At 40.5% G+C, this 27,797-nt stretch overlaps 1 protein-coding gene across 7 annotated transcripts in view; it reads left to right on the top strand.

The window, feature by feature from the left end:
- The window catches only part of ZBTB38 (zinc finger and BTB domain containing 38), a 94,729-nt gene extending 85,904 nt beyond the window's left edge, over positions 1-8,825 (top strand). For all 7 annotated transcript variants that reach the window (XM_036754032.1, XM_036754037.1, XM_036754031.1 and 4 more), the window contains one exon: positions 1,895-8,825. In XM_036754032.1, the coding sequence (XP_036609927.1) occupies positions 1,895-5,683 (3,789 nt within the window). In that variant the 3' untranslated portion in view covers positions 5,684-8,825. The remainder of the gene's footprint in view (positions 1-1,894) is intronic.
- The last annotated feature ends 18,972 nt before the right edge of the window (positions 8,826-27,797 follow it).

The following is a 27,797-nucleotide window of genomic DNA, read 5'->3' as shown; positions in this document are numbered from 1 at the left end:
TCAGTTTTGGAAAAATACGGGGAGGTGAAGATGAGGGAGTTTAACCTTTTAGGTCAAACTCACCACCACCACCACCACCATCACTACCACTACCAGATCAAAACGCAACAACATCCAAACCAACCTATTGAAGAAACTTCCCCAAAATTGGTAGCTAATTCAGTTATGGCCACACAATGAATCTTCTAATCCTGATACTTAGTAATTATATTTTCTGATGGGAAGGAGAAATTAGGAAGGAAAGAGTCTAATATCTAACCATTAACAGTTAGTTTAAGAATTACGATGTGGGAAGCTTTGCCGTTGGTGTTACCTGAATCTCTGAGATCAACCACACAGTGAGGGTGAACAAAGGCAGGTGAATGACAACGTGAATAAAGTGAACCTGGAAAGGCAACAAAACTCTGGTCAAATAAGTTGGTCACTATTACTTAGTGACCTCCTATCTGTCAACAACCAATAAACTGGGGTTTTTTTGGGGGGAGGACAGTATTTTTGTTGTTTTTCAGTTGTGTCAGACTCTTCATGACTGCATTTGGGTTTTCTTGGCAGATACTGGAGTGGTTTGCCATTTTCTTTTCCATCTCATTTTACAGATGAGGAAACTGAGGCAAGCAGGGTTAAGTGACTTGCCCAGCATCACATAGTGTCTGAGGCCAGATGTGAACTCAGGAAGACTCATCTTTCTGACTCCAGGCCCAGCACTCTATCCACTCTACCACCTAGCTGCCATTTTATTTTTTAGCTAGCATTTATGTAACACTTATTATGTGCCAGGCACTGTGCTAAGCACTGTACAATTATTATCTCATTTGATCCTCACCTACCTGATAGGTAGGTGCTATTATTATCCCATTTTACAGATGAGGAAAGTGAGGCAAAGGTTAAGTGACTTGACCAAGATCACACAGCTAAGAAGTATCTGATGCTGGATTTGAATTCAAGTCTTCCTGACTGGGGGGGGGGGTCTGGCACCCTGTGGTGTTAATGTGATTAAAGATCTTTCCCACCCATTAATTCCATTAATAGGTCTCAGAGAAGCTTGATTAGGGGAGGCTTATTTGTAGGAAGGCCCACACCTGTTTGCTAATTAGATCACTGAGATTGTGAAGCCCTCAGGCTCTAGAAAGGGTATATATATATATGTAATGTATGCATGTATGTGTATATGTATATATATGTATATGTATATATGTGTATATGTGTATATGTATGTATATATGTATATATGTGTGTATGTGTGTATATATAATATATGTGTGTGTACATATATATATATATATACACACACACACACACACACACATACATACACTCTGAGGGTAGCTATTAAGCTCTCAGAATTGTAGGAGGAGAGGATGAAGGCAAGCACACAATTAGAATTTGTGAGTGAGTGTTTATAGGAAGGCCCCAGCAGAGGGAAAGGTTACAGGCTCCCTGCTGTGATATTGTGTTTTAAGTTCTTTGTTATTATGAGGAAGCGGACTTACCGGTTTTGTGATATAATTGCTGCTGTGTTGAATTGGAGTTATTGGTTTTGGGATTTGATCCTCTGGTGTCTGAATAAATGTTTTACTTCTCCAGCCTTCTATATGGAGAGTCTCTTATATTCTGTGATATAGAACTACATAGGCATATTCATGGTCACCATCGATATTGTGACACTTGCCTTACTGATACAGCACCCTATCCACTGTACCATCTAGCTATCTATCACCCATCTGTTAGTACTCTTTCTAAACAGGAAAATAAATGACAGATTTTTCAAAAGCCCTAAATCTTCACTGATATCCTCTGGGATAAATACTAAGATGTATTTTTATTGTAAATGGCTCAAGAAAATAATTCTCTATCTCTGAACATGCTGGTCACCACTTTCCTTTTGTCATTCCAGATGACAGTCATGTCCCACTCAAAGGACCTCAAAGATGACTTTCACAGTGACACAGTGCTCTCCATCTTAAACGAACAACGAATTCGGGGAATTTTATGTGATGTCACCATCATCGTGGAGGACACCAAATTTAAAGCCCACAGCAATGTCCTGGCAGCTTCAAGCCTTTATTTCAAAAATATATTTTGGAGCCGTACTATCTGCATTTCCAGTCATGTCCTGGAGTTGGATGACCTCAAGGCTGAAGTGTTTACAGAAATACTTAATTATATCTACAGTTCTACAGTGGTTGTGAAGAGACAGGAAACAGTGACTGATCTTGCAGCTGCAGGAAAAAAGCTGGGAATATCATTTCTGGAAGATCTTACAGATAGCAATTTCTCAAATTCTCCAGGTCCCTATGTATTTTGCATAACAGAGAAGGGTGTGGTTAAAGACGAAAAAAATGAAAAACTATCTGAAGAACCAGCTATTGCCAACGGACCAAGGATCACAAATGCATTTTCCATCTTTGAAACCGAAAATAATAACAGCATGTTTTCTCCTCTCGACTTGAGGGCAAGTTTTAAAAAGGTCTCAGATTCAATGAGAACATCGAGCTTTGGCCTAGAAAGGAACGATGTCTGCAATGAAGCTGAACCCGTCAGGACACTGGCTGAACATTCCTATGCTGTTCCATCGGCGGCTGATGCTTTTCAAGGACGTCCTTCATATGAGTCTGCTGCCAGCCCACCTTATATGAGAACTGAAGAAAATTGTGATGAGGTGCCAGCAAAGACACAAACATGCAGGACCCCCAAGACACCCCCAAGACCCCAAGTTTCCAGTTCTGCAGTGGCAAAAATACCACCCCCTCAAGGAACCAGCACAGAGGTTCATCAAGAAAAAACCCCAGATCCAGCCATTCCTTCCATTTCAGAGTCTCACAAGAGTCAAGAAGACAGCCATTTTCCCAAGGAAAATGAAAACCCACCTGCTAACATTCCTGAATCATCACCCCCAGCCCTTCCTCCTCTTCCTTCTCTTCCTCCCCTCCCTCCCCTCCCTCCCCCTCCTCCTCCTCTTCCTCCTCATCTTCCTCCTGTTTACGACTGTACTTTTTGCTCCAAATCATTTGAAAATCCAGCCTTACTGGAATCCCACCTGCAGCTCCACACAAAGCCTCCGGAAGCTTTCATGTGCAAATACTGCGACAAACAATTTACCACCTCCAACAGGCTGGACAAGCACGAGCAGACCTGCATGAACTCAGACCGTCTCCCTCTTCCTAGTGGAAACCAACAGAGCTTTTCATCTCCAGATGGAAAAACTGAAAGTTCTTACAAAAGTCCTGAAATGCAGTCATCTGAGAATAAGATGGGTGAACATTCCGGCACAAGCCGGACCTTGCCAGAAGTAGAACATACAGTGAAGGTTGTGGATGGGCAAATACTCTATACGTGTGTTGTGTGCAAGCGTAGTTATGTAACTCTATCTAGTCTCCGAAGACATGCCAATGTTCACTCATGGAGGAGAACCTACCCTTGTCACTATTGCAGCAAAGTGTTTGCTTTGGCAGAATATAGGACCAGGCATGAAATTTGGCACACTGGAGAAAGACGGTATCAGTGCATCTTCTGCCTGGAAACTTTCATGACCTACTATATCCTTAAAAACCATCAGAAATCCTTCCATGCAATTGACCATCGGCTTCCCGTGAATAAGAAGACAGCCAACGGAGGCCTGAAGCCTAATATCTATCCTTATAAGCTCTACAGACTGCTGCCTATGAAATGCAAAAGGGCTCCCTATAAGAGCTACAAACATTCTTCCTATGAAAATCCACAAGAAAGCAGCCAACCTGCTGAGGCTGCTCCTAGTTCCTGCATTATTAAGAATCCAAGAAGCTCTGAATTGCCTACTTTAACTCTTCAAGACAATGTGAACATGCTGTCAAATAGTCCAGCCACTTCGCCCAATGCCTCTTCAGGTATAGAAGATCATCAAACCACAGATTCTCAAAATGGGGCCTTGTGGGGAGGTGGTGGTGGTGGTGGTGGTGGTGGTGGAGAAGGAGGAGGAGGAGGAGGAGGAGGAGGAGGAGGAGCAGGAGCAGCAGCAGCAGCAGCACCAGGAGGAGGAGAAGGAGCAGGAGCAGGAGCAGGAGGAGGAGGAAGAGCAGGAGAAGCAGGAGCAGGAGGAGGGCTGCTGAGTCCTGTTAAAAATAACTTTAGTCCTGTTGAGAAGCCAGTTCCCTCAGGGGGAAAAAGTCTCGCTTCTGGCTCACAGGGTGGAGGTGATGTGACAATTCCATCCTACAGTAATGTCAGTGAAAATGCCACATCGGTCATAAGTTACAGCAGCTCAGCCCCATCTGTCATTGTTCACAGCAGCCGGGTTTCCTCGGTGATAATGCACAGTAATGCAGTCACCGCCATGACAAGCAGTAACGCCATCTCTTCAAACACTGCTGTTAACTATTCCCCAAGAGATGACAGTAAGCATGCTGAGAACTTTGGCAAAATCCCCAGCAAAATCAAAAGCATTAAGGAGAAGAAGAAAGTTGTGCCCTACAGCAGGGGAGAAGCATTTGAGGAGGCAAAATATGCCCCCAGCTCTGGAGGTCCTTTGAGTAAAACCACTAGTGTTATTGAGGAAACCAGTAAAACTGAAACATATATTGCAAAACCTGCCTTGCCTGGAACATCAACCAACAGTAATGTTGCACCTCTCTGCCAGATAACAGTAAAAATTGGGAATGAGGCTATTGTGAAAAGACACATTCTGGGGTCCAAACTGTTTTATAAAAGGGGGAGAAGATCCAAACATGAGCATCAAGAAGACAGTTTGCTTCAAGAAAGCAACAGGGAGCGAAGAGAGAGCAGCCCAGCCCGGCTGAACCGATCGGAATGTGTGGAAATGAGTGAAATGTTTGATGAAGGGAGCGACCAGGATTCCACAGACAAGCCGTGGCGTCCGTACTACAATTATAAACCCAAGAAGAAATCCAAACAATTAAAGAAAATGAAGAAAGTCAAGTGGAAGAAAAGACATGGAAACAGAAGTCCAAGGGAACACACAAACTCAAGTGACATGGACTCTGCCGTCAAAAAGAGCCCTAAGGAAAAGGTCATTGAAGGAGAAGAAAATAAGGAGATGCCCAGCCTTCACTGTGAGCTTTGTATTGGGGATAAAGTATCTGCCGGACACCAAGGACAGACCCACTGGCATCATACCACATCTAAGCCTCACACATGTGAACTATGCCAAAAGCAATTCCAGAGCCCTTCCAACCTCAAAATGCATATGAGATGTCACACTGGAGAGAAGCCTTACTCTTGCAAAACATGTGGAAGGTGTTTTTCCGTTCAAGGGAACTTACAGAAACACGAACGCATTCATCTTGGGGTCAAAGAATTCATCTGTCAGTATTGTAATAAGGCATTCACTTTAAATGAAACCCTCAAAATCCATGAAAGAATTCACACGGGTGAAAAACGTTATCGTTGTCAGTTCTGTTTGCAGAGCTTTCTGTATCTGTCCACCAAAAGGAATCATGAGCAGAAGCATATTCATGAGCATAATGGAAAGGGCTATGCCTGCTTTCAATGCCCCAAAATCTGCAAAACAGCAGCTGCCTTGGGAATGCACCAAAAGAAACATTTATTCAAAAGCCCCAGTCAGCTGGAGAAGAAAGAGGATGGGGGCAATGAAATCCCTAAGCCTTTTGAGAATCAACATTTCATTGACTCAGGTGGAAACAAGGTGAAGGAAACCCTACATACTATGTCTGAAGATGTTCTCCTTTGATTGACAGTGGTGGGAAACCCACTAGACAATGATTTTTTTTTGTTTTTAGGTAACAGACATAAATGGGTGAAGTGTAGAGGAAATTCAAATTTGTGTAAGTTCCTGAAACATGACACTTTTTCTTCCTATTCATAGGTTTCAGCATTAACTATAAAAGCAAAATGTACCAGAACATAAAAACTGAGGCTTCGTATTCCCCAAGTATTATGTGAGGGTAAATGATATTCTTAGCTATGATATTTCTGCCAGTGAGTACTTTGTAATTTAAAAGGAAAAGAATCAGCCTAACGCTTTTTTTGTTGAGCATTGTTAGGAGCTGGCAAACTGGCTATGAAACACTGAACTGAAATCACTTTGAAGAAAATAAGAGTTCAGATGCCATGAGAATGTCAACTTCACTGGTGTGTTAAAAAGTGAATGAATTATGTCATCAATGCTTTTTCTTCCCCATCCAGTTTTAATACTGTTAAAATTTTCAGAAGATAAACTTTGCATATTATATGAAATTCTACATGGTTGGGGGAAAATTATGAGATGAGTAACCTAAAGAAAAGCATTCATTCTTCTTTTCTTGTAAAACAAACCTTGTAAAAAATAACATAACATAACCCCATAGTTTTACACTGTCCATGTTCAGTTGGAAAATGAAAGTGATGGAGGATAAGTAGGTCTACAAATGAGAATTTGGGAAAAAATGATCAAGGGTATTTTTGGTATGGTCAAATACCTAACTTAAGAACACAGTGTACGCTACCGGATAACATTGTTCTCTTGAAGTTATGGCTGATCAGCTGTGGGGATCTTGACATCAGTGGTCTACTTGGTATCCCCCAAAACATGTTTTACCACACTACTGAATGTACCAGCAATTACTTAAACTGTATATTGCTTCGGGATAGCTTCAGAACATCTCATCTCACCTCTGAGATGAAGAAGGGTCAAATTTGGCTGAACATATATCTGCAGTCTTCCAGGCACCATTCAAATCTCAGAAGGGTGCCATTTCAAGGCAGGCCCATCCAATCTCAAGAGCTCAGATAAAATGGGACTTTCCCAGCTCCACTGGGCAAGTAACTGAAATGCTTAAAGAAAGGTGAGCTTATGGTAGTAAACTGCCAGGCGTTTGATTGTGCCGCAATGCCCAATCCCTACCACGAATGGTCCTTCTTGTGAAAAGACTGGGTAGTCTACATGAGTTACCTTGCAAGAGTGAGATACTTAGGGAAATTGTGGAACTTCTATTTCCACTGATCACCTGGGTTGGCCAGAGGAAGTGAGGCCCGTAGTCTCCTAAATCCAGACATGAGCACTATTTGACTCCTGGACTGTATGTAAAGGTGGGACGTTGAATGATTAAAGAGCCTTACTGCTCCCCTACTTATCTGATGCCTGTGAAATTCAACCACCCATCCAGATGCCTCTTTTCAGTCTTGGGTAACAGATACCTTGCCAGAGACCTCTATGTGCCCCCTAATATCATTTCCAGCTGACAAACACCCTTAACATTTTCTCACAAAGACCAACTAGTTGCTGCACGTGGTTGTCAGATTAAAGAGGTTCACATTGTTTCTTCCCCAGAAGGTGTAGGACTCCCCGATTCTGACTTTCTGCACCTGCCAGAGAGGGGTGGGGTACATTCCTGACCTTTCCCCTCACATAAAAGCCACATCTGGAAGCCATCAGCCAAGAGCTCAGGGGATGTCCCGAAATCCCTGAAATCAATCTGGAGTGCGTTGGGCCCCTCCAGTACAGTATCTGGCACTGTCATCTGCAGGAGGATCTTGAGGGTCTCTAGCCCTTCCTGTCGTGCTACTCTGAAGTCTTTATGAAGAGGACTTTTGTTACACTGGGTAGGCAAGAATGCATCTTAAGAATCCAGAAAAGGATGGGATGGAAGCTGACCTTTCTTTTTATAGTGCTTTGCTATTAAATAACCATAATACTGCAGCCTCATTAACCTCCTGTTTCCACTGTCACTTTCACGCAGTATTATAAAGGGCAAAATACAAGTGAATTTACATGTTCTTTTATACATAACATACACGCACTAGTCATTTACTTTGGGTTTTGTTTTAAAAGTTTTTTAAGAGTCAGAGCTAAAAAGTCTTTGTTGAAATAATACCTACAGTATTGAATAGTTAATCCCATGGTCCACTGATTCACACTACCCTAGGTGAGGGCTATGTGTCCAGGAGAAGTATTTTATTTCATTAATTCCTTTGGCTTCAGACAAAATTGTGAAGTCACTATTATCAGTAGTGAATTCTTCCAGTCTGCACATGTGGGATATTTTCTAAGTGGACTTGTATGCTGATAATTCTAGACCAAAGTAAATATGGCAGAATATTTATACATGAAAAGATAATTTTACAGATATTTTCTATAATTGTATCATTCGTAAATAAAAATTAAAATAAAATGCTGATAGCTTGTGTTCGTTTTGGGGGAGGGTTGTATATTTTGATTAAAAAACAAAACAACAAAAAAACCACCTTGACTTTGTAATTCTGTATATTCTATACAGTTTCTAGCAGAGCAGTTTTAAGACAGTATCTTAATGTTTATAGTCAATTGTGGAAAATTTATTTTAAGTCCTATGTTAAAGTAATGAGTCGAGTACCAATGACCAAATTAGAACTGACGTAAATGTAAACTGAACATATCGTATGCTGTACATGATAGACTTTCACTTGCTATGTTATAGCATCTGTATTTTGTTTAGAAAATATTATTAAATGAAGGTGTAAAGGGTTGGAAAAAGTCTAATTTTATTTTTAGAAAGAATGAATATAAATTTGGTTTTGCTTGATTAAAAGCTCGCTTACTCTGATTTCTAGTCTCTTTTTAAATATCTCGAATGGTCCTTCTTTTGTACCAGCAGGCACTGTACTTTTTCAGACTGATGTTGAACATTTGATTTGCCTGCTGTATTTCTGTTTCCTCGTTTGTTCATGCACAGTGAAACGGCAACATGACAGTGACCTTCCAATCTAGGACTAAGAAGGAACATGGCATTTTTTAGAAGGTGGCACCATGAAAGACAAAATACTCTGGTATTTTGGTTAATCTTAAAGTATGGTCCATTGCACAGAGGTGTTTGATAAATGTTGGAATGAATGAATAAATGAAGATGCTAATACATGATTATTATTAAACTAGTGTTTATGTCGATGGGTATGGCGGGGTGGTAGGGTTCAAAATCACTGTGATTCTACTTTGCCTGGCTCATCAGAGATTTTAACAGTCTACCAGATGACAGTACACAATTTCTTATTTGCATTCCTCTTCCATACTTGGATCAGGCCTAACAAATCAGTTATGAAATTTTTCCAAACTTTGCATTCATTTGTGAAAATTTTATAAATCATTTCAATAAGTGCATTTTTAAATGAACTTTGTCAATACTTCCTTAATCATTCTGGGTTGTTTTTTTTTAAATCATTGAGGTTTTTATTTCTCTCGCCAGTCTTCCTTTTCCACCTCATAGATAATGGTTCTATGTAATTCTGCTTCCTACATCTCAGTAACTCCTAAAAGCATGGAAAGATGTTGAACAATTCATCCACCTCATTTTCTTTCATATCTGAAAATCCCTCACCTCTGGCTATTCTGGCCATCTGCACTGCCTTCCTTCCAGAGGAGGAGTTATCCTTGACCAAATCCCTGAGCCAAGCAGAACAATGAACAAGTCCACTAATGTGGTATGCATTTATTTGCTCAAAATAGATTTAAACGCTAAAGAAAAAGCTTGTCATAACAGCAACATGGTATATGTGACACATAAAAGGTCTGACATTTAGGTCTATTAATGAATGACTTTTCTCTGAGGCATCTAATAATGCTTTGCATTTTTTTTTCAGCACCTTGAGAATTTCAAAGCATTTAATTGATTGGAGAAAGGTGGAATGGAATCAGATCTTTCTGATTGGCAGAATTATCTGATTGGTCTTTCATTGGTATAAAAAACTTTCCTCTAGATATAAACAATTCCCTCTACCAATGCTGATTGGCACCTTCTCTACAATGTCTAGTCTTAGAAAGTTGCTTACAGTTTAATTACTTACCTTGGGTCACACAACCAATACCTCAGAAGTGAGACTGTGACTTGTATTGTCTTGACTCCGAAGACAGCTTTCTAGCCATTTAGTCACAGGACCTAAATCACTGATTTAAATAATTTTGAAAAATGCCCAATTAATTCTCTTCCTTCTGAAGTTTTACTTTTGTGCTCTGCCACAGTGTGGAAAGATGGCACCCCTGGATTCTCAAAGGCTATATCTGCAGAGCCCAAGCCCTGCCTGGTCCTGTTAGCCTTGAAAGGATTTGAAAAAGGGTCTATCAACAAAATCTATTGTTGTCTGAGAACCAGCCTAGCTAAATTCAGAGGCACATCACTAGTAATTGGGACACTAGGGAAAGGATTTTTTTTTTACCACCCATGAAGAACATCCACCAATATGTGAATGGCCTTCAGTCTGTATCAATAGAGGAAAAAACCATACTGATGGAACCTTTTCAGGTTTCACAAAACAATTAAGCTAAGTGCAAGGGGAAGAGGCAACTGTGTGGTAGTAAATTGAAGGACCAGCCTTGAAATTAGGGAGGCATGGATTTGAATCCTGCCTTTGACACATTCTTGAGATCCTGGTCGAGTCATTCAACCTCTCAGTGCCCCCAGACAACCCTCTAAGACTAAGGTCCAGACAGATGCAATCATAAGCCTGGGACAGACCCCTAAAACATGTACAAGATACTGTGGGCTGCTAAAGCTACAAAGATTTAAAAAAACAAAAGTCCAACCCTTACAGATCTTCCAATACATTAGTAAGTAGAAATAATTTTATGTGTTTGATAGATATTAATATCCCTATTAGGTGAGTGAGGCAAGCAGGAAAAAGTGCTAATAAATCATACCATGCTTTATCTACCTTTTTAAAAAAGTGCTCTCTCAATATCTTATCATTTGATACTCATGAGAATTCTGTGAGGTTTGACTAATGAGGAAATTGATATAAAGGGGACTGAGGTACCCAAAGGCCCACAAGGAGCTAGTAGCCAACTTCAGAAACATGCAGGATACAAATTGGTCTCTTTTAGGGGTCCTCTGAACTGATACCTTCTATGTGGTGGACCTAGAAAGGTGCTCCGATCAGTCTAAGGCAGGAGGCCTTTTTTCTTATCTAGTGACCACGAGCAAGTCAACTAATCTCTCATTGTCCCAGGCAACTCTCTGCTTATAAGTTTCATGAGAAGTGTGATTAACATGGGTAAAGGGATATTTTCCATATCAGGAGTTGCATACACAAGTCAAGAAGGAAATAAAAAAGTTCATATTTCTATAACATTTTAAGGATTATGGAGCACTTTTCCCCACAACAGTCCTGTGAAGTAAGTCTGTAAGTAACATTCCTGTTTAACAGGAAACACCCTCAGAGAGGTTACGTGATTTGCCCTCAGTCATGCAGTAAGAAGAGCTGGGATTTGAACCCAGAAGTCCTGACTACAGATCGCTCTGTTCAAACCGCCTCAATGACCCATACTACCAACTTAGAAAGGTGGTACCTGAGCAGCTGGCCAAGAGGATGGCTCTTACTCTGCAGGCTGAAGTGGCCACCATTATGTTCTGGGGCATGGGAAGGCGGACGGTCACCCCTTGTACGTAGCCCATCGCTCCTTAAGCCCAAGAGCAGAACAGATCTGGCTTTGGCTTTGAAGCCTTAGGGGAAGTGGGCTCCTTACTATGAGCCCTCCTTCAGCATCAGGAAGACATCATCTTCTTTTCCCCAATGACCACCTTTAACAATTCAAGATGGCTTTTCAGATCTTAGGGCCAGCTCACGTTGGACTTTTCCATTTGACATCACCAAAAACCCATTTTCACGCATTCATTTTGGTATTGTCGATGTTGTTCAATCATGTCTGACTCTTCATTACCTTGTGGACCAATGTCATCCATGAGGTGGGTTTTCTTGGCAAAGATGCTGGAGTGGTTTGTGATTTTCTTCTCCAGTGGATGAAGGCGAACAGAGGTTCAGTGACTTGCCCACCATCACAGATCTAGTGAATGTCTGAGTCCAGATTTGAACCCAGGTCTTCCTGACTCCAGGCCTGGCACTCTATCCACTGAGCCACCTGCCTACCACTTGATACTGATTGCTGTGTAATTATTAATAGGAGTTTAAAAAGGACCCTTATAGAGAATAGAAAGCAGGAGTTCTTTTCATGTCATGGTTCGTCCGGGAGTTCAGTGACACCTATGAATCCCCTTCTCTAACTAATATTTTTAAATCCATAAAATAAATAAATATATGAGATTACAAAGGAAACCCTTTATATTTAAATACAGATATAAAAATATTTTTTAAAACAAGGTCATGGAGTCCGGGTTAAGACTCCTTCATCTTGTCCTTTAAGAAGTAGTTAGGTAATTCAGGGGATAGAGCATTAGTTTTGGAGTCAGGAATACCTGGGTTTGAATCTGTCTTCATATGTTTACTAGCTGTATGGCCCTGGGCAAGTCATGTAACCTGTCTCAGCCTCAGCTTCATCCTCTGTAAAAGGGAGATGATAACAGCACCACCTCACAGGTTTGTTGTGAGGACCAAATGAGATGTCATCCATGAAGCATTTTGTAAATCTTTGAAGGCTATGTAAATGTTAGTTATTCTTATTTTCCAGATGAGGAAACTGAGGCACAAAAGGGTAAAGTGATAATGGCCAGGATTATACAGCTAGTAAGTAAGAGAATTCAAATTTGAACTCTGATTCTCTTACTCTAAATCCAATGTCCTTTCCCCTACCCTGCGTTGTAGCGTGAGTTCAGGGATGGTACACAGAGCAAGAAAACGCTCTATTTGTACAGTGGCTTCTAAGTAATAATTTATTTATTGGTCTAGATAGGATAAAGACTCAGAACTTAGATTACCCTCTGCTTCTTATTATTCCATGTAATGACGCATCTCTCAACCACAGACCCGCAAATTGGAATCTTGCGAAGTTTGCAACCTCAGCTTCACTTTCAGAACCAAGAGCTGAATGAAAAGGCAAATTCATACCAGGGATTGCATTTTTTTAAGGTAAACACCTAGATCCTTCCTAGAGTTAGTTGTCATTCAGCCCCACCCACCCTGGCCTGCTTTCGACATCCATGGATTGTCCATTCATGGAGAGAATGGCCATGGAGGGCCCTGTCCTCTGCTTCAGAGGCAGATTAAATAATGTCTCATGAATCCTCCTTTTTTTCCCATTTACATTTCACCACTCTGTTCGGGGCTGCTTAGTAAATACAGAGTGTCTCAATCTCTTATTGCGATTTTAATAACTTAAATAAGCTTCTTTCTACCTTTACCAGTTTGTCCAGTTCGACCAATTCCACCAGTAACACCGGACATATTGATAGAATCAAGTTCATCTGCACATCCCCGTGTGTGTTTAGTCTGTTCAGGGAGCTTTTCAGGAATTCAGTACATCATAAAATTAGGAGGTGAATATCCTTACTAAAGTAAGAAACCTGACAAATGCATTTTAGAAAGCTTGACAGAGACTCAAACACATAGGAGTTTCTGATGAATTTTCATTTTTCCAGAAACATCAACTAACCAAAAGCTCCTGTTTTGTTACTCCAGATCTCACCATGCTTTGGATCATAACAATAACTTGTGGGACGCCCCCACCCCGACCAGAAAAAAAATTTCCGGAAAGGTTCCCTTCATCACTCATTAACAGAAAAATTATTAAATCATCAAAAGGTGGCCTGTGTGACTTCTTCCAAATCACTTCATCCCTCTGGGCTTTAGCTTCCTGGTCTGCAAAAGAAGTCATCCAGACCAACCCTCCTCCTAGAGTTCCTCCGGCTCTCAGTTTATGGAGCCATGATCTCAGATTACCTCTTGGGAGCCGTTTGGGAGTACTGGTCAAATCACCTCCCACCGAGCATATAGACAATGGTTTCATTTTTGTCTGTTTGGCTTTCTCTGCAGAATGGAAATGTAAGGTTAATACAGGGTATCCCAAAAGTCTTAGGATAGTTTTAAGCTATAAATGCTATTAAAAGCCATTAAAGCTTTAAAATGCACTGAGACTTTGGGACACCCCATTAAGACAGCTAAGCTGGTGTGAGTGCAAATGCCCCATCCAACTATTAAAGTTATCTGTATGAAATGCTAACCAAAACAAGAAACCGATCTTTGAAAAATTTCCTTTGTGTTTCTGTTTTGTCTTTGATTGCCAAGGATAACAACAGTACGTTCATAGCAAGAGACCTTCAGTCCAACTTGCTGAGTTTACCAGGAAAATAAAATAACATCTCACGTTTATATAGGGACTTAAGATTTACAAAGTGTTTCTCCTTACAATGATGCTATGAGAGTAGTGCAAAATGTTGTCACACCACAACCCCCCCCCCCATTTTATAGGTGAGGAAACTGAGTCTTGACAATTCATGATCCTATGTAGTTAATGCTGAGAGCCAGGATGAGCAGGCTCATGGGTGATGACAGGGGCAGGGTGATAGAGTACTGCCATTAGTGAGAAATAATTGCCACAGGTTAAGTATGATAAAAGACGAATTGGGTGATAAAAGACAGAATAATACAGATCTTAATATCTTGTGAAGATGAAATGAGTGCTAAATGAGTGTTTCATCTAAATCCCCTTCCCAAGCCCATCCCAGCCCTAGCAACACCAGAAGTAGCTGGTGGCCCAGTGGGCCTAGAGTTAGTAAGCCTTGAGTTCAAATATGGCCTTAGACACATCATTATATAATATACCTCTGGTTTTTTTTTCTGTCACTTAACACATGGCCTTGCACGTGGTAACCTCCCATGAAATATTTGTTAAATAGAGGATGGAATTCTTTCTAGTCCACATTAGGAATGGCAATATCATCTTTCAAATGGCAGGTAGAGGAGTGGGCCTGGAGTTTGGAGGACTTGAGATCAAATGTGACATCAGACATTTAATAACTGTGTGACCCTAAGTGAGCGAGCCACAACCTCTGTTTGCCTCAATATCCTCAACTGCAAAATAGGGCTGATAATAGCACCAGCTTGCAGGTTGTTCTAGGTGTCCTTGAGTGCAATAAGGAAGCTCAGGAGAGATTTGGGTTGAAAGACAAGAAGTTCTGTTTCAAATATGCTGAGTTTGAGTTGTCCACGGGATATCTAACTTAACATTTTTAATAGGCACTTGGAAATGTGGGATGAGAGCTTAGGAGAGAGACCCGGCTGGATATATAGATTTGGAAAACATTTGCAGGTTTTTCGGAAAAGGTAACAAGTTCTGTTTTAACTTGTTTGATTTGAGATGTCCAACAGGCAGTTGGTGATGTGAGACCAGAGGTCAGAAGAGAGGTTAGGGCTGGATAAATAGATCTAAAAATCATCATCGTAGAGATGATCATTGAATCCATGGAAGCTGATGATGCCACCAAATGAGGTAGAGGGAAAAGAGAAGAGAGCCCGGGACAGAGCCTTGGCAAATACTTACGATTAATTGGTAGGCACGACAGGGATGAAGATCTAGCAAAGAAGTCTGGGGATCAGTCAGGGAGTAGAGAGTATCACGAAAAGTCAGGGAGGAGGGGGCATCCAGGAGGAAATGAATAGCGTCAAAAGCCGAAGAAAGGTCAGAAGGGTAAGGATTGAGCAATCGATAGATCGTTGGCTATTTGGAGAGTAGCCGTTTCTGTTGAATGCTGAGGTCGGAAGTCAGATTTCAGTGGACTTAGAAGAGGAGAGGAAGTGAAATTTCGAATTTTCAAAGAATACTTAAGTACTTCTAAAAAGCTCCATAATTTAAAAAGTGGACCCAGACTCCTTCAATTGTGGGATCCCTTGAAAGTTACCTCAAGTACAAGGCACATTTTGTGGTAGCATGCATTCACAAGACCACCGTGCCCCGAACAAACTTTTTTTCCTTTAACCAGTCCAACAAGAGGGCACATTTATTTCAAAGCAGATGACAATTCATTAAACATTATAATAAAGTAATTGGTAAAAAATTCCCTTTATACAAAGAGAGAATCTCCCACAGATCACTACATTATGGTGGGAGAGGAAATAGACAGAGAGAAAATATTCGAGGGCATTCACCCATATGAAGAGGGTATGTGTTAGGGGCGCTCTGGACCTGGGCCCCCCAGAGGGTAGTGAGACGCCAGGGAGTCTGGACCTGCTGACGCGGCGGTGCCTGTGTGGCTTCCACCACGTCAGTACCGGGGCGGCTCTTACTGGAGGAGCTCCACCCTCGGGGAGGAACTGGGGAGGAGCCAACCCGAAACACCCAATATAAGGCGCTCCCCAGAGAGGGTCAGTGGGATTTGTGTGAGATTTCTGGTACGCCATGCAATAAAGCTGCTTGTTGACTCCCGCGTACTGCCTGGTGATTCTCCTCTCGCATCCCCCGAGAGGAACCGGAGACGTCCGAAGACCCGAGGGCAGGGTGAGTGATAGGCGGTAGTCGGGGAGTACGGGGTGCCAAAGTGGGGCACATCCCGTCCGGCCGCCGACAGGTATGTCAGGCTAGCACCTGATATATACTTAATAAATTCTTGTTGGTTGATGTACAAACATGGCAACTCACACTTCTTGGGCAATGCCCCTGCAGGAAACCTGGTATTCCTCTGATGTTGCTGCTGCTAGTACTTCTGCATGGTGCCATGATGTTATCAGGCTGGTCCAGTGATGAAGATGCCCCAGGCTGCCCAGTGGAGTGTAAATAGATACACCCAAGGCTGTACTGTTGGCCTTCTCTCTCACCTGCTGACTTCTCCTGTGGGTCTTTGGCTGCTGCCACCCACTGGTCTTCCCTTGAATTGCTGCTCACTGTTCTATAACTTTCTTTTCCCATAAAGGGGACTTTCAATTCTTTTAGCCCATATTCTCAGGATTATCTTTCTCACTTATAATATAAACCAGGGCCAGCAAACTAAGCCCATGGGCTACATCTGGTTGACCACCTGCTTTTTGTACTGCCATGAGCTAAGAATTGTTTTATGTTTGTCAATAAAGTGTTATTTTATTTTTTCGAGAAATGTAAAAATCATTCTGGGTTCCTGGGCCTAGAAAAATAGGCAGCAGGTTGGATTTGGCCCATCTGATTTAGTTTTACTGACACCTGAAAAATCACAAAGCCACTGCCAGGTAATGAAAGGTCTCAAGAACTTAGGCTCAAATCCCAAACCTGACCCCAGGTAGGTGACTTCAGGGAAAGTCACTTAACATCTCAGACTGCTTCATCATCTGTAAAATGAGGATAAATGTACCTGAGGATAACTCACAGCTCCTAGAAGTACTTTTGATGGAGCCATCAATAAATTCTTTTTTTTTGGAGGGGGGAAGTCAGGGCAATTGGGGTTAAGTGACTTGCCCCAGGTCACACAGCTATATCAATAAATTCTTAACTGTTTTTGTGTCATGGACACCAATGGCAGTCTAGGAAAACTTATGAACCTCTTCTCAAAAGAATATTTTAATTGTATAAAATAAAATATACAGGATTACAAAGAAAACTGATTATATTAAAATGCAAGTATCAAATTTTTTAAAATTAAGGTTATGGTTTATAGATACCCTGAAATATGTCCACGAACCCTTGTGAATCTGTGCACTCTGGGTTAGGAACCCCTATTCTAAAGCCTTCCATTGATTGGTTGGTCGATTGAGTAGAGGTATTCTCACTTGGTTAGGGTATCAAAGCAGAGTATCTTATTAGTTACTTTAAGCAGAGTGTGCTAATTGAGTAACTTACTGATTAAATTAATCCCCACCCTTATGCATGTATTTTCCAAACTGTATAGTATTATATGTACACATATGCATATAACTGTATATATGTTAAATTGTCAATACATAGGATCATAAGGTCATAGATTTAGAGCTACAAGGCACTTAGAGGTGGCCATCTAGTCCAAACCGCTCATTTTACACATGGAGAAACTGAGGCCCAGAGAAATTAAGGGACTCCCTATCTGTCCTTTGAATTCTTTTGCATATATCCAAATTGCCTCTCTCAGATCAGTATTTTATTTTTCTTAAGGTGAGAAAGCTCAACCCTTTCCTCTCTGGTTCATAACCCATGCAACTCACCAGGCCAGTTAATCAAAATCATTGTTTTCCTTGCAAGGGCTCTGTGAGATGGGCACGGTCAGGCTATTTCAAATCCTGCCTCTTATCCTTCCCAGCTCTGTGACCACAGGCAAGCCGCCCAGTTTCTATGTGTCCTCACTCAGTTTCCTCATCTTTAACATGGGGACTATAAGAACTACAGTACCTTCCTCATTGAGTAGTTGTTAAGCTCAGATGAGATACTGTCTGGAATTCTTTACACTTCAATTAATTAATTAATTTAATTAATTCTTACACACTTTAAAATATTATATAAATGTTTGCTATGATGATGATGATGATGGTTATACCCATTTTTGTTTGACCCATTAAGGCAGCTAGGTGATGCATGCAGTGGATAGAGTGCTAGGCCTGTCTTGAGTTCAAATCTGACCTCAAACTAGCTATGTGACCTTGGGAAAGTGATTTAACCTCTGGCTGCCTAGTTTCCTTAACTGGTAATATGGGGATAAGAACAGCACCTACCTCACAGAGCTTTCATGAAGACCAAATAAGTTAGTATTTGTAAAGGGCTTAGCACAATGCCTGGCAAATAAACAGTGCTGTATAAATGCTTATTCCTTTCCCTTCCCCCTTGGCCCATTTCAGAAACAGGATACTAAAAGAGGCTGAGGATAAATGACTTGTGTGATATAGATTTATTTACAAGTGAGTTCTATCATTATATTGTGAACTCCCTGAGGGCCAGAGCTATTTCTGCCTTTCTCTATATCCCCAGCACTTAGCACAGTGCCTGGCACACAGTAGGTACTCAATATATGCTTGTCAACTTGACAAACACACGTTTAAGGAGCTGGTGAGCGGCAGAGCTAGCGTTTGCTCTTGGTTCTTCCAACTCCAGTACAATGTTCTTTCCAGGTCACCATTCAAATTAATCAAAATGCTTTGACTTAAATTATTCTTTTATTTCAGCAAATCAATAATAACCCATACTTAGAGTGCTGTAAGATTTACAAACCTGTGATACAGGTAGTACGAGTGTTAGGAGTCTCAATTTACAGATGAAGAAACTGGCCCAGAGAGTTTAAAAAACTTAAGCAACATCATACAGCTTGAAAACATCAGAGCCTTGCTCCATACCCAGATCCTCTGACCTGGTTCAGGTTCAGTTCTCTTTCTCTGACATCCCACTACTTTTCTCTTACTAGAGGTAAAATTCCATTGTAGCTAACACCTCGCCAGCCAAGGCAACAACATAACAAACAAAATAACAAAATAACATTACCGCTGCTCTGGTAACTGACAACCTGGTGACAAGTGATTTCTTGATCTAGCTACAACCAGTTTTTTCCTACAAATGAATAGATACAACGAACAATTTCTTTGGTCCCCTCCCTAGTAAAGGTCACTGCCATAAATAAGAAGGCCTTCATTGTGTGCTTCTTACATGTTCATTCACTGTGAATACCAAAGGGTGAACCTAATCTCCCTTCAACACCTCTCCCTCTTTCTCAATCAAACATCAGGCAGACACAACATTGTATGGTTTAGAGAAGGAAAGACATTGGGGCCAAGGGTGTAAATATGACTTCTTTTCTGTATTGTAAGGGTCACCAACCTTACTATTTTTGGAGCCATTGCTCGTGCACCTAGAACAGAAATTCTTCATCTTTTTGCCAGTCATGGACCTCTTGACAGTTTAGTGAAACCTGTGGACCCCCTCTCAGAATAATGTTTTTAAATGCATAAAATCCAGAGAACTACAAAGGAAACCAATTATATTGAAATACAGTTATCAAAATACAAAAAGTTCCAAATTCACGGATCCCCAAAATTTATCCACAGACCCCAGCTTAAGAACCCCTGATCCCTGAACATTGTTAGTGGTACTCAATAACTCCCTGACTTATATTTTTTTTTTGTCTGCTTCTTCCCAGAACGCACAAAAATAGGTGATTTTATTTGGTTAAGAGACAAATGCAAAACGAAAAAGAACTATCTAGAGCAGGCATGAGGGGAGGGGGTTGGGGATAATAATTTAAGAGAGCATGAGACAAAATGGTAGAGTGAATGGTCTTTAAGGTTCCTTCCCTTTCACTGTCGCCAACCATCAAAAAATAAGCTTTACAAAGTGAGAAAATCAGCAACAATAAGGAGAGGAAAGAGGAACCAGAAGAACACAATGTCTATAATAATGTAAGTGAAAACAACACTCAAAGACAGTCAGACTAATTAATTAAAATGAGCAATCTTTGTCCCAGAGAATTGCTCATGAAATCTGCCTTCCTCCATTCAGTAAAGAGGCAGGTGATTACCAAAGAGAAATGCAGATGAGCTGGCAGGTGCTGCCAACATGTTTGTCACTTTTGCTGATATATTTTTATTTGTCACAAGAAAGGATTCAAAGGAGGGAGGGAGCTTAAGGGGAAATGACCAGTGTAAAAAAAAAAAAAGCAACAATAAGTGTTAAAAAAGAAAAGCCCTCTGGGATGGAAATCAAGGGAGACCAGATTCAAACCCGACGATTGCATTTAGAAGCTGTGTGATCAGGCAAGTCATTTAATTTCTCTGAAGCTCACTTTCATCGATTAAATTGAACAGATATGTATTAGGTACCCAGTATGTACAAGGCCTTGTAGGAGCTGTTGAGAATACGAAGACACAAATGAAATGGTTTCTGCCCTAAAGGAGGGAGATTGGTAACTGATTGATGAGGAGGAGAAAGAAAGGCAAGAGTCAAGGATGTTTCTGAGGTTTCACAACCGGGTAACTGGAAGGATGATGAAGCCCCCAATAGAAATGGGGAAGTTTAGGTCAGGAAGTTTAGAGTAGTGTGATCAGTTCCATCTGGAACACATTGAGTTTGAGATTCCAATGATCCATCCAGATGGAAGTATACATTAGGGAGCTGATGTTGCATGCCTGGAGTTCAAGAAAGATTAGGACTGGAGAGGCTTGCAAATCATCCGCATAGAGATGATACTTGAACCCACAGAAGCTAAGGAAATCTCTAAAAGGGTTAGGTGGTGCAATGGATAGACCACTGCCTCTACCCCACCTTCCCAGCCCCTAAGTCAGGAAGACTCACCTTCCTGAGTTCAAATCTGCCCTCAGACACTTCCTAGGTGTGTGACTCTGGGCAGGTCACTTAACCCTCTTTGCCTCAGCTTCCTCATCTGTAAAATGAGCTAGAGAAGGAAATGGCAAACCACAAAAGTATCTTTGCTAAGAAAACCCCAAATGGGGTCACAAAGAGTTGGACATGACTGAAAAAATGACTGGACAACAACAACAACAAAAAGAATAAAGGGGAAGGTCAGTTCTGAGCCCTAGTGGATTAAGAGGTTAGGAGATGGGAAGATGGTCCAATAAAGGCAAGGGTGTACTGGTAAATGTTTAACAACCAACTCTCCAGGAAAAGAAAAAGTATGGGATTGTGCTGGTAAACATTTAACAATCAGCTCTCCAGGGGGGAAATATACACAGCACACTTTTAAACTTAGTCTACTTTATTAACACTTTATTTATTAACATATTTAATTTATCACTTTTTTAAACTTAGACAATCAACAAAACAATAATTCAAGTCCTAATTTGTAGCATTTACTGATTTCTGAGGTGTAAAGACTCACATTGAAAATTTAACAATTGGCTCTCCTGAGCAGGTTGGAGCTGGTTCTTACACATCTCTAAATAAAGGAGATAGAGAAATAATCAGAGCGGTAGAAGGAAACAGTGTCACAGAAGGCAAGGGATTAGACCTCTCCAGGAGGAGGGCACCATCATCTGTACATACAAAAGTTTCCTTTTGAGAAGTTCATGCATACACTCTGATGAAATCACTCAACTGGTGGCTTGAATATAGTGCCGCTTTGTGGACAAATTACACATTACACTCTCCTGGCTCATTGAAGACTTGCAGAAAATAGGACATCAGCTTAATGTGGACTTTTGACGCGACAGAGAATGAATTGTCATTTGGGACATCCACCAGCATATACACAACCATTATTATTATTTGGCACTCAATCATTGCTTAGGCTCCTGAGGTCAGTAGGAATTTTTGATTCCTGAATTTCCATTTTCAGAAGACTTCTTTAGAGGGAGACAGTGTCTGGGGTCAGCTCCCTTCACTACTGGGAATATGACATAGATTATTTCTTATGCAAATTCCACCTCAGTTCAGGTCAATAAATATAAACCGAGTCAACAAGAACTAATAGCTAGTGTCCAATAAAATGACAAACCCAGGTAAGTAGTGCTCAATCATTATTATTAGACACCACCCTGCTGCTGATTATTTCCTATATGTTTCTGGGGTGTAATAGAAATTGTGGAATTATACAATGTTTGGGCTCTAAAGGGACTAGGGATTATTTAATACAAGTCTTTCATTTTACACATGAGAAAACAGGGAGGTGACCTGACCTTCTCACAGTTATACAACTAGTACTAGAATCTGGCTCCAGTTTAAGATCTAAAATCTAGATGTAAATAACTTGAGATTTAGAGGTGATTTTTAGGGGTCAAAAATAGGAATTGGGAAGTCCCAAATTCTAACTCTGGCTCTAATGCAGACTCCAGCCCTCACCTTCAACAAACTTCTCGATATTCTTCCTATTTTCTCATACCAGAAATTGATGGAATACTACAGACTGACAAGGAGTCTCTTGTAACATGTTTTGAGAACTACTCTAAAGGCAATGAATATCACAAAGCTTTGCTTCAGAGAAAAAGTTAGTTGAAAATTAAGTTCTAATCTCCATAATATAAATCAACATTGTTTGCCATATTTCAGACCTCACAATTCTTGGTGAGTTTTCATCTTTTTTTGTAGTTCCTGTTTTTCCACCACAGATTTAATACAACTGAGACATCTAGTGTTCCCTCATAAGAAAACAATTTTCTACTACTGCCCATTTAAACAAAAGATCCACAAATCTCCCTTTCCCCACTGTTAAATGAGTTAACAAAAGAATACTTTATTTGAATTCAATGAAGATAAACAGTGAAATTTCACAATAACACTTCCTCAGTTTAACCCTTTCCTTTCTTTCTATTTATCTATCTTCCATTTTTAAGTTACAAAAAATATATTCAATGTTATCTATGAAATGAAGCCTTCCCCCAATATCTTTCTATAAATATAATAGGGATGATATTCTCATGAATAAAAATACATTTTTTCCTATTTGAGAAACATCTTGCTATTATGTCCCAGAGAAGAGTCTCTTCCACCATCCCACTCCACTGTGGTGGAGTGTAATTATAGAATATGAGCTACTCAGAGATCACAGAATCCAAACTCTACTTGGACAAGGATCCATTCTACAAAATATTGGCTAAATGGTTAAGCAGTCCTTGCTTGAAGAACTCCGGTTTGGGGAAGCCAATCACCTCTCTTTCTTATTCAGAATCATGGAATTATCTATATATCTATATAATCATGATATAATCTATAAAATGGACCTAATAATTTTTGCCCGGAAAAATTGTGAGAATTAAATTAGATAACCAACAAATGCAAATGTGTTTTGAAGTGTACAACGTGCTATAGAAATGTATGGAATTATCATTATTTTATTATTATTATTATTATATCCAAATTTGTCTACTTCTTCACAATGGCACTTAATGGATATTTGATTGAATTGGGGTGGGGAGAAAAAGAAACACACATTTACTAAGTGCCTACTATTTGCCAGGCACTGTGCTAAGTGCTTTATAAATATTACCTCATTTTATATTTGGCAGAGAGAGAATAGGAGAAGCAGGTTCCTCACGTCACCTTCACAAAAAAAACCCAGAAAAAAAAAAAGGAAAACAGCTCAGGATTCCAAAGAAGATAAGGAAAACTTAACCTGAAAAGGAGTTACAAGAATACTATAAGCTGTAAGGACCAATACACTGTTATTTAAGCATATAGGGCGAATGAAAAAGCTAAAGTACCACCTTCACCCAAGGTTTTATTCACTGGATCATAGATTTAGAGGTGAAAAGGAACTGAGAATCATTCAGACTAATCTCCTCCACCCAATTTGCATTGACTTTTGCATTTGATTAAAAAAAAAACCTCTGAGATTGAAAAAGAAACACTATAAGACACCCTCAAACAGACAAAATGAAATATTTGGAGAATGTGAGCAAAAATTAACTTTGGCAAGATGATAACAAGAAGAAGAAAAAATGAAAACTCATAACATTTTAAAAATCGTAGGAAAAGTTGAAGCTAGAATTAAAAGATGCTCTTAAAAGATTGGCAGAAAATAATGAAAAAATTACCATTGTGAAGAATATGATAGGAAATCTGAAATGACTAACAGAAACAACTAGCTTTCAATGACTGAAAAGAGAATTACAATATGCATGAAGCACAAAAACAAGTTCAAAATTAAAAGGATTACAAACTGCGTGAACACACGTCACAGATCCAGGAGACAGTTCAGTACGTAGTAACTTCAAGATAACTGATCTTAGAAAAAGAAAACAAAATTGGGGGGAAAATTAAACCATTAGAAACAAATGACAATTTACAGATAGAAAAAAAAAATTCACAGGATTCCAGGAATAGGTAGAGCATTTATTGTGTATTTAAAATGTACTAGTCAGTCTGTCTAGGGGCATTTCTTAAGTACCTTCTAGCTCCAGGCTCTGTGCTAAGCAACAGCAATAACGAGAAAGGTGAAAGATAACCCCTGCCCTGGAGGAACTCCTAATCTGATTGGAGGGACAAGAAGCAAAGAACTATGTACTACTGGGCACTGCTGTAAGCTCTAGGGATATAAATAAAAACACTAAGATTTAGGGCTTTCTGTCTACCTAGCAAAGTCCTCCTCCTCCTCCTCCTCCTCCTCCTCCTCCTCCTCCTCCTCCTCTTCCTCCTCCTCCTCCTCCTCCTCCTCCTCCTCCTCCTCCTCCTCCTCCTCCTCCTCCTCTTCCTCTTCCTTTTCCTCATCCTCCTCCTCCTTCTTCTTTTTTCTTTTTCTTCCCATCTTGGCAAGTATTAGCAAACATAATGCACTTAGATAAAAGCCTGAAGTTTTTAAACTACTAAAGTTTAAAACTTCACTAAAACTTTTGGAACACCCACTGTATATGTCTATATGTGTGTATTACATGTGTACATGGATATATATGAGGTGAGATTAATGTATGTACATACGTGTGTATGTATATATACACATACAAAGAACAGAGAGGATTGTATATATGATAGTACCACAATTTCCCTGCTTGCCCTTGTCACCTTATGAACTTTCTTCTGCTCTCTTCTGAATGTTTTAAAAATAGTTTATTGATGCTTTTCTTTCTTTCCTTTTTTTGGACATCTCTATCATTACTCTTGTGCTTTCCACCACAGTTCTCCAGCTCCTCAAAATAAAAGTTCTCCAACGTAACAAGTAGTCAAGCAAAACAAATTCACCTAGCTGTTTTGTCTGAAAATGTATAACCCATTGGCATTGTAAGAGGTATGAAGTGTTAGTGTTATCAAGGAGGGAGCGGGTGGGGGAGGGAGAGAGAGACAGAGACAGACAGACAGACAGAGGGACAGAGACAGACACAGACAGAGTCAGAGAGAAACAGAGACAGACAGACAGACAGAGACAGAGAGACGGAGCGAGAAGGGGATGGAGGAAGAGAGAGAGAGAGAGAGAGAGAGAGAGAGAGAGAGAGAGAGAGAGAGAGAGAGAGAGAGAGAGAGAGAGACATTCACGTTAAAAGACCTTGATTTGTGTTTTGTCCACCAGATGGTGCTATAACAGCACTCTCTTGATTTCTCTTGATTTAATACGCACTTTCTCAAAGAGGTCATGCGTAAACCACCAACACTGCTTCCTGTCACACTTAACATCTGTTTCATTCTTATCTGTATTTGATTCTAAGTTTGAGAGCCTCACTCTTTATAGAGCATAAAACAAGAGAATGAACAAATAATGAACAAATTTCTGATGATAACAACCCTCAATTAGAGTAAAACATTTACATAAATATAGACTAATTTCTGCTTAGGGAAAGTCCGGTATGATTGAAAATTTGGGCATCTATCTGGTAGACTTCACTCTATCAAAGACTCTCCATGGGTCTTTTTTTGAATCTGGTTATAGGAAACATTAACTGGTATCCTTAAATATTTGTATATATGTGTATATACCTCCATAACTCCATATATACATATATGTATATATAGTCTACACACATCTGTTGAACATGTCTATGTGTACATACAGGCATAGATACACCCGTGCATTGTGTATCCACCTCTACATACTTGTGCGTTATGTATGTGTGTTTATGGGTACATACTGCATGCATATCTGTATCCCTAAAAATGGCACCTACTCATCAATGTCGGGAATAGAATAAGTCAAGCATCCTAACTTTAAAAACGAAGAAAGTGAGGCTCAAAAGAAAAGAAGTGATTTGTTTGTGGTCGCTTCAGGACTTCAACACATCTGTGACTTAGTCAGTGTGGGTACTCCCTTCACTGGTGTAGATCACAACCAATCCCTTTCTCCTCATCCTGTGCAATACTGTTTTGTGTTCTTCCATAGATTCTCCACAGAGGATCATATTGGAGGTCTTTTTCTAGATCTTTTTACATTGGGGAGGCGGAACGAGAGTAGCATTTGGCTGCCCTCTATGACAGATTCACCTCCTTTCTTTTCCAGTCATACATTTCCTGGCTAATGTCCTTTATGCTGCTTTGCATGCATAGGCCACCAATGGACATGCTGTGCCTTACTTACGTCTACTACACATCTTTCCATTGCCCTTTGGGTCATCCATGGTTTGATTATTTAGAAATTGTAGTCTTCCTGACTCCATACCCATGCCATCTAACTGCCCCAATAAAGGCATGTCCTGGAGATGTTGCAGATTTGGTTCCCAACCAGAGCAATAAGGCAAGTTATGCGAATTTTTTGGTTTCCCAGTACGTATAAAAGCTATGTTTACACTATAGTGTGCAATAGTATCATGTCTAAAAACAATGTACATACCTTAATTAAAAATTACTTTATGGGTTAAAAATGCTAACCATCACCTGAGCCCTCAGTGAGTCATAATCTTTTTGCTGGTGGAGGGTCCTGCCTCAAGGTTGAGGGCTGCTGACTGATCAGGGTGATGGTTGCTAAAGGTTGGGATGGCTGTGGCAATTTCTTTTTTTGTTTGTTTGGTTTTTTTTGTTTGTTTGTTTAATCCAACCTTTATTTGAAATGTTACGGCTTATGTACAAGAAAGTCTATGAAGTCTTTTGGTCATGAATTTTGATCTCCAAGAGGACTGCAGAAGTCCCCGCCTGCTCTACAGACGGAGCCCTCCTCTGGCAGGAGAGACCAACCTAGATGGAGCTGATCCTCCACTACGCCAAATCAACACTGCTTGCTACCTGGCTTCCAGAGTGTACATGGATATAAGAGCATGGAGTTGGAAAACAGCCAGAGCACTGTCCTAAAGCAGGGACAGTACAGTCTGTGGCCTCCTAGTCCTCAGCTCTGGTTGCCCTTCCCAAAGCCATCAGTGCCACAAGGAATGGGACAAGGAAATCATTCCCTAACTTTTTTTTTTCCTCTTCTCTGCCCAGCTGACCCTGGACCCCATAGCTCACATGAGATCCTAGATACTAGGATTCAATCCTATAGCCCTCAGAACAGGAATATGCCCAGAAAAACAAGGGTCAGGGGAAGGATTATCCATCCCCACCACTCTCCTGAAGACAGATCCTTACGGTACAGTGCTTGCTTGGAGGGTGCTTTTTAAAAATATATAAATATATGTATGTATCTGCCAGCAGATTGTAGGACCTGGCCCACCCAACCCCCCTCACCCCACTCACTCCATCTTAACAATCATCTTCTTGACTGCCCTCCTTGAGGTCCCACACTTGCTGTTGATGGCAGCATTAAAGTTACAGCCACGACCACACACCTTGGTGACATATTCTTTGATGGCATTGACCACAGCAACAGGCAACCGGATGGGCTTCTCCATGGTGGTGTTATTATGGGCAATTCATTGACCAGTGGCAGAGGAGCAGGCCAGCATCTCCC

The sequence above is a fragment of the Trichosurus vulpecula genome, chromosome 4, assembly GCF_011100635.1.
Source record: "Trichosurus vulpecula isolate mTriVul1 chromosome 4, mTriVul1.pri, whole genome shotgun sequence".
In the NCBI taxonomy this organism is placed as follows: Eukaryota; Metazoa; Chordata; class Mammalia; order Diprotodontia; family Phalangeridae; genus Trichosurus; species Trichosurus vulpecula.
The sequence above is the reverse complement of the archived record's forward strand: the minus strand, read 5'-3'. Positions and strand labels throughout refer to the sequence as shown.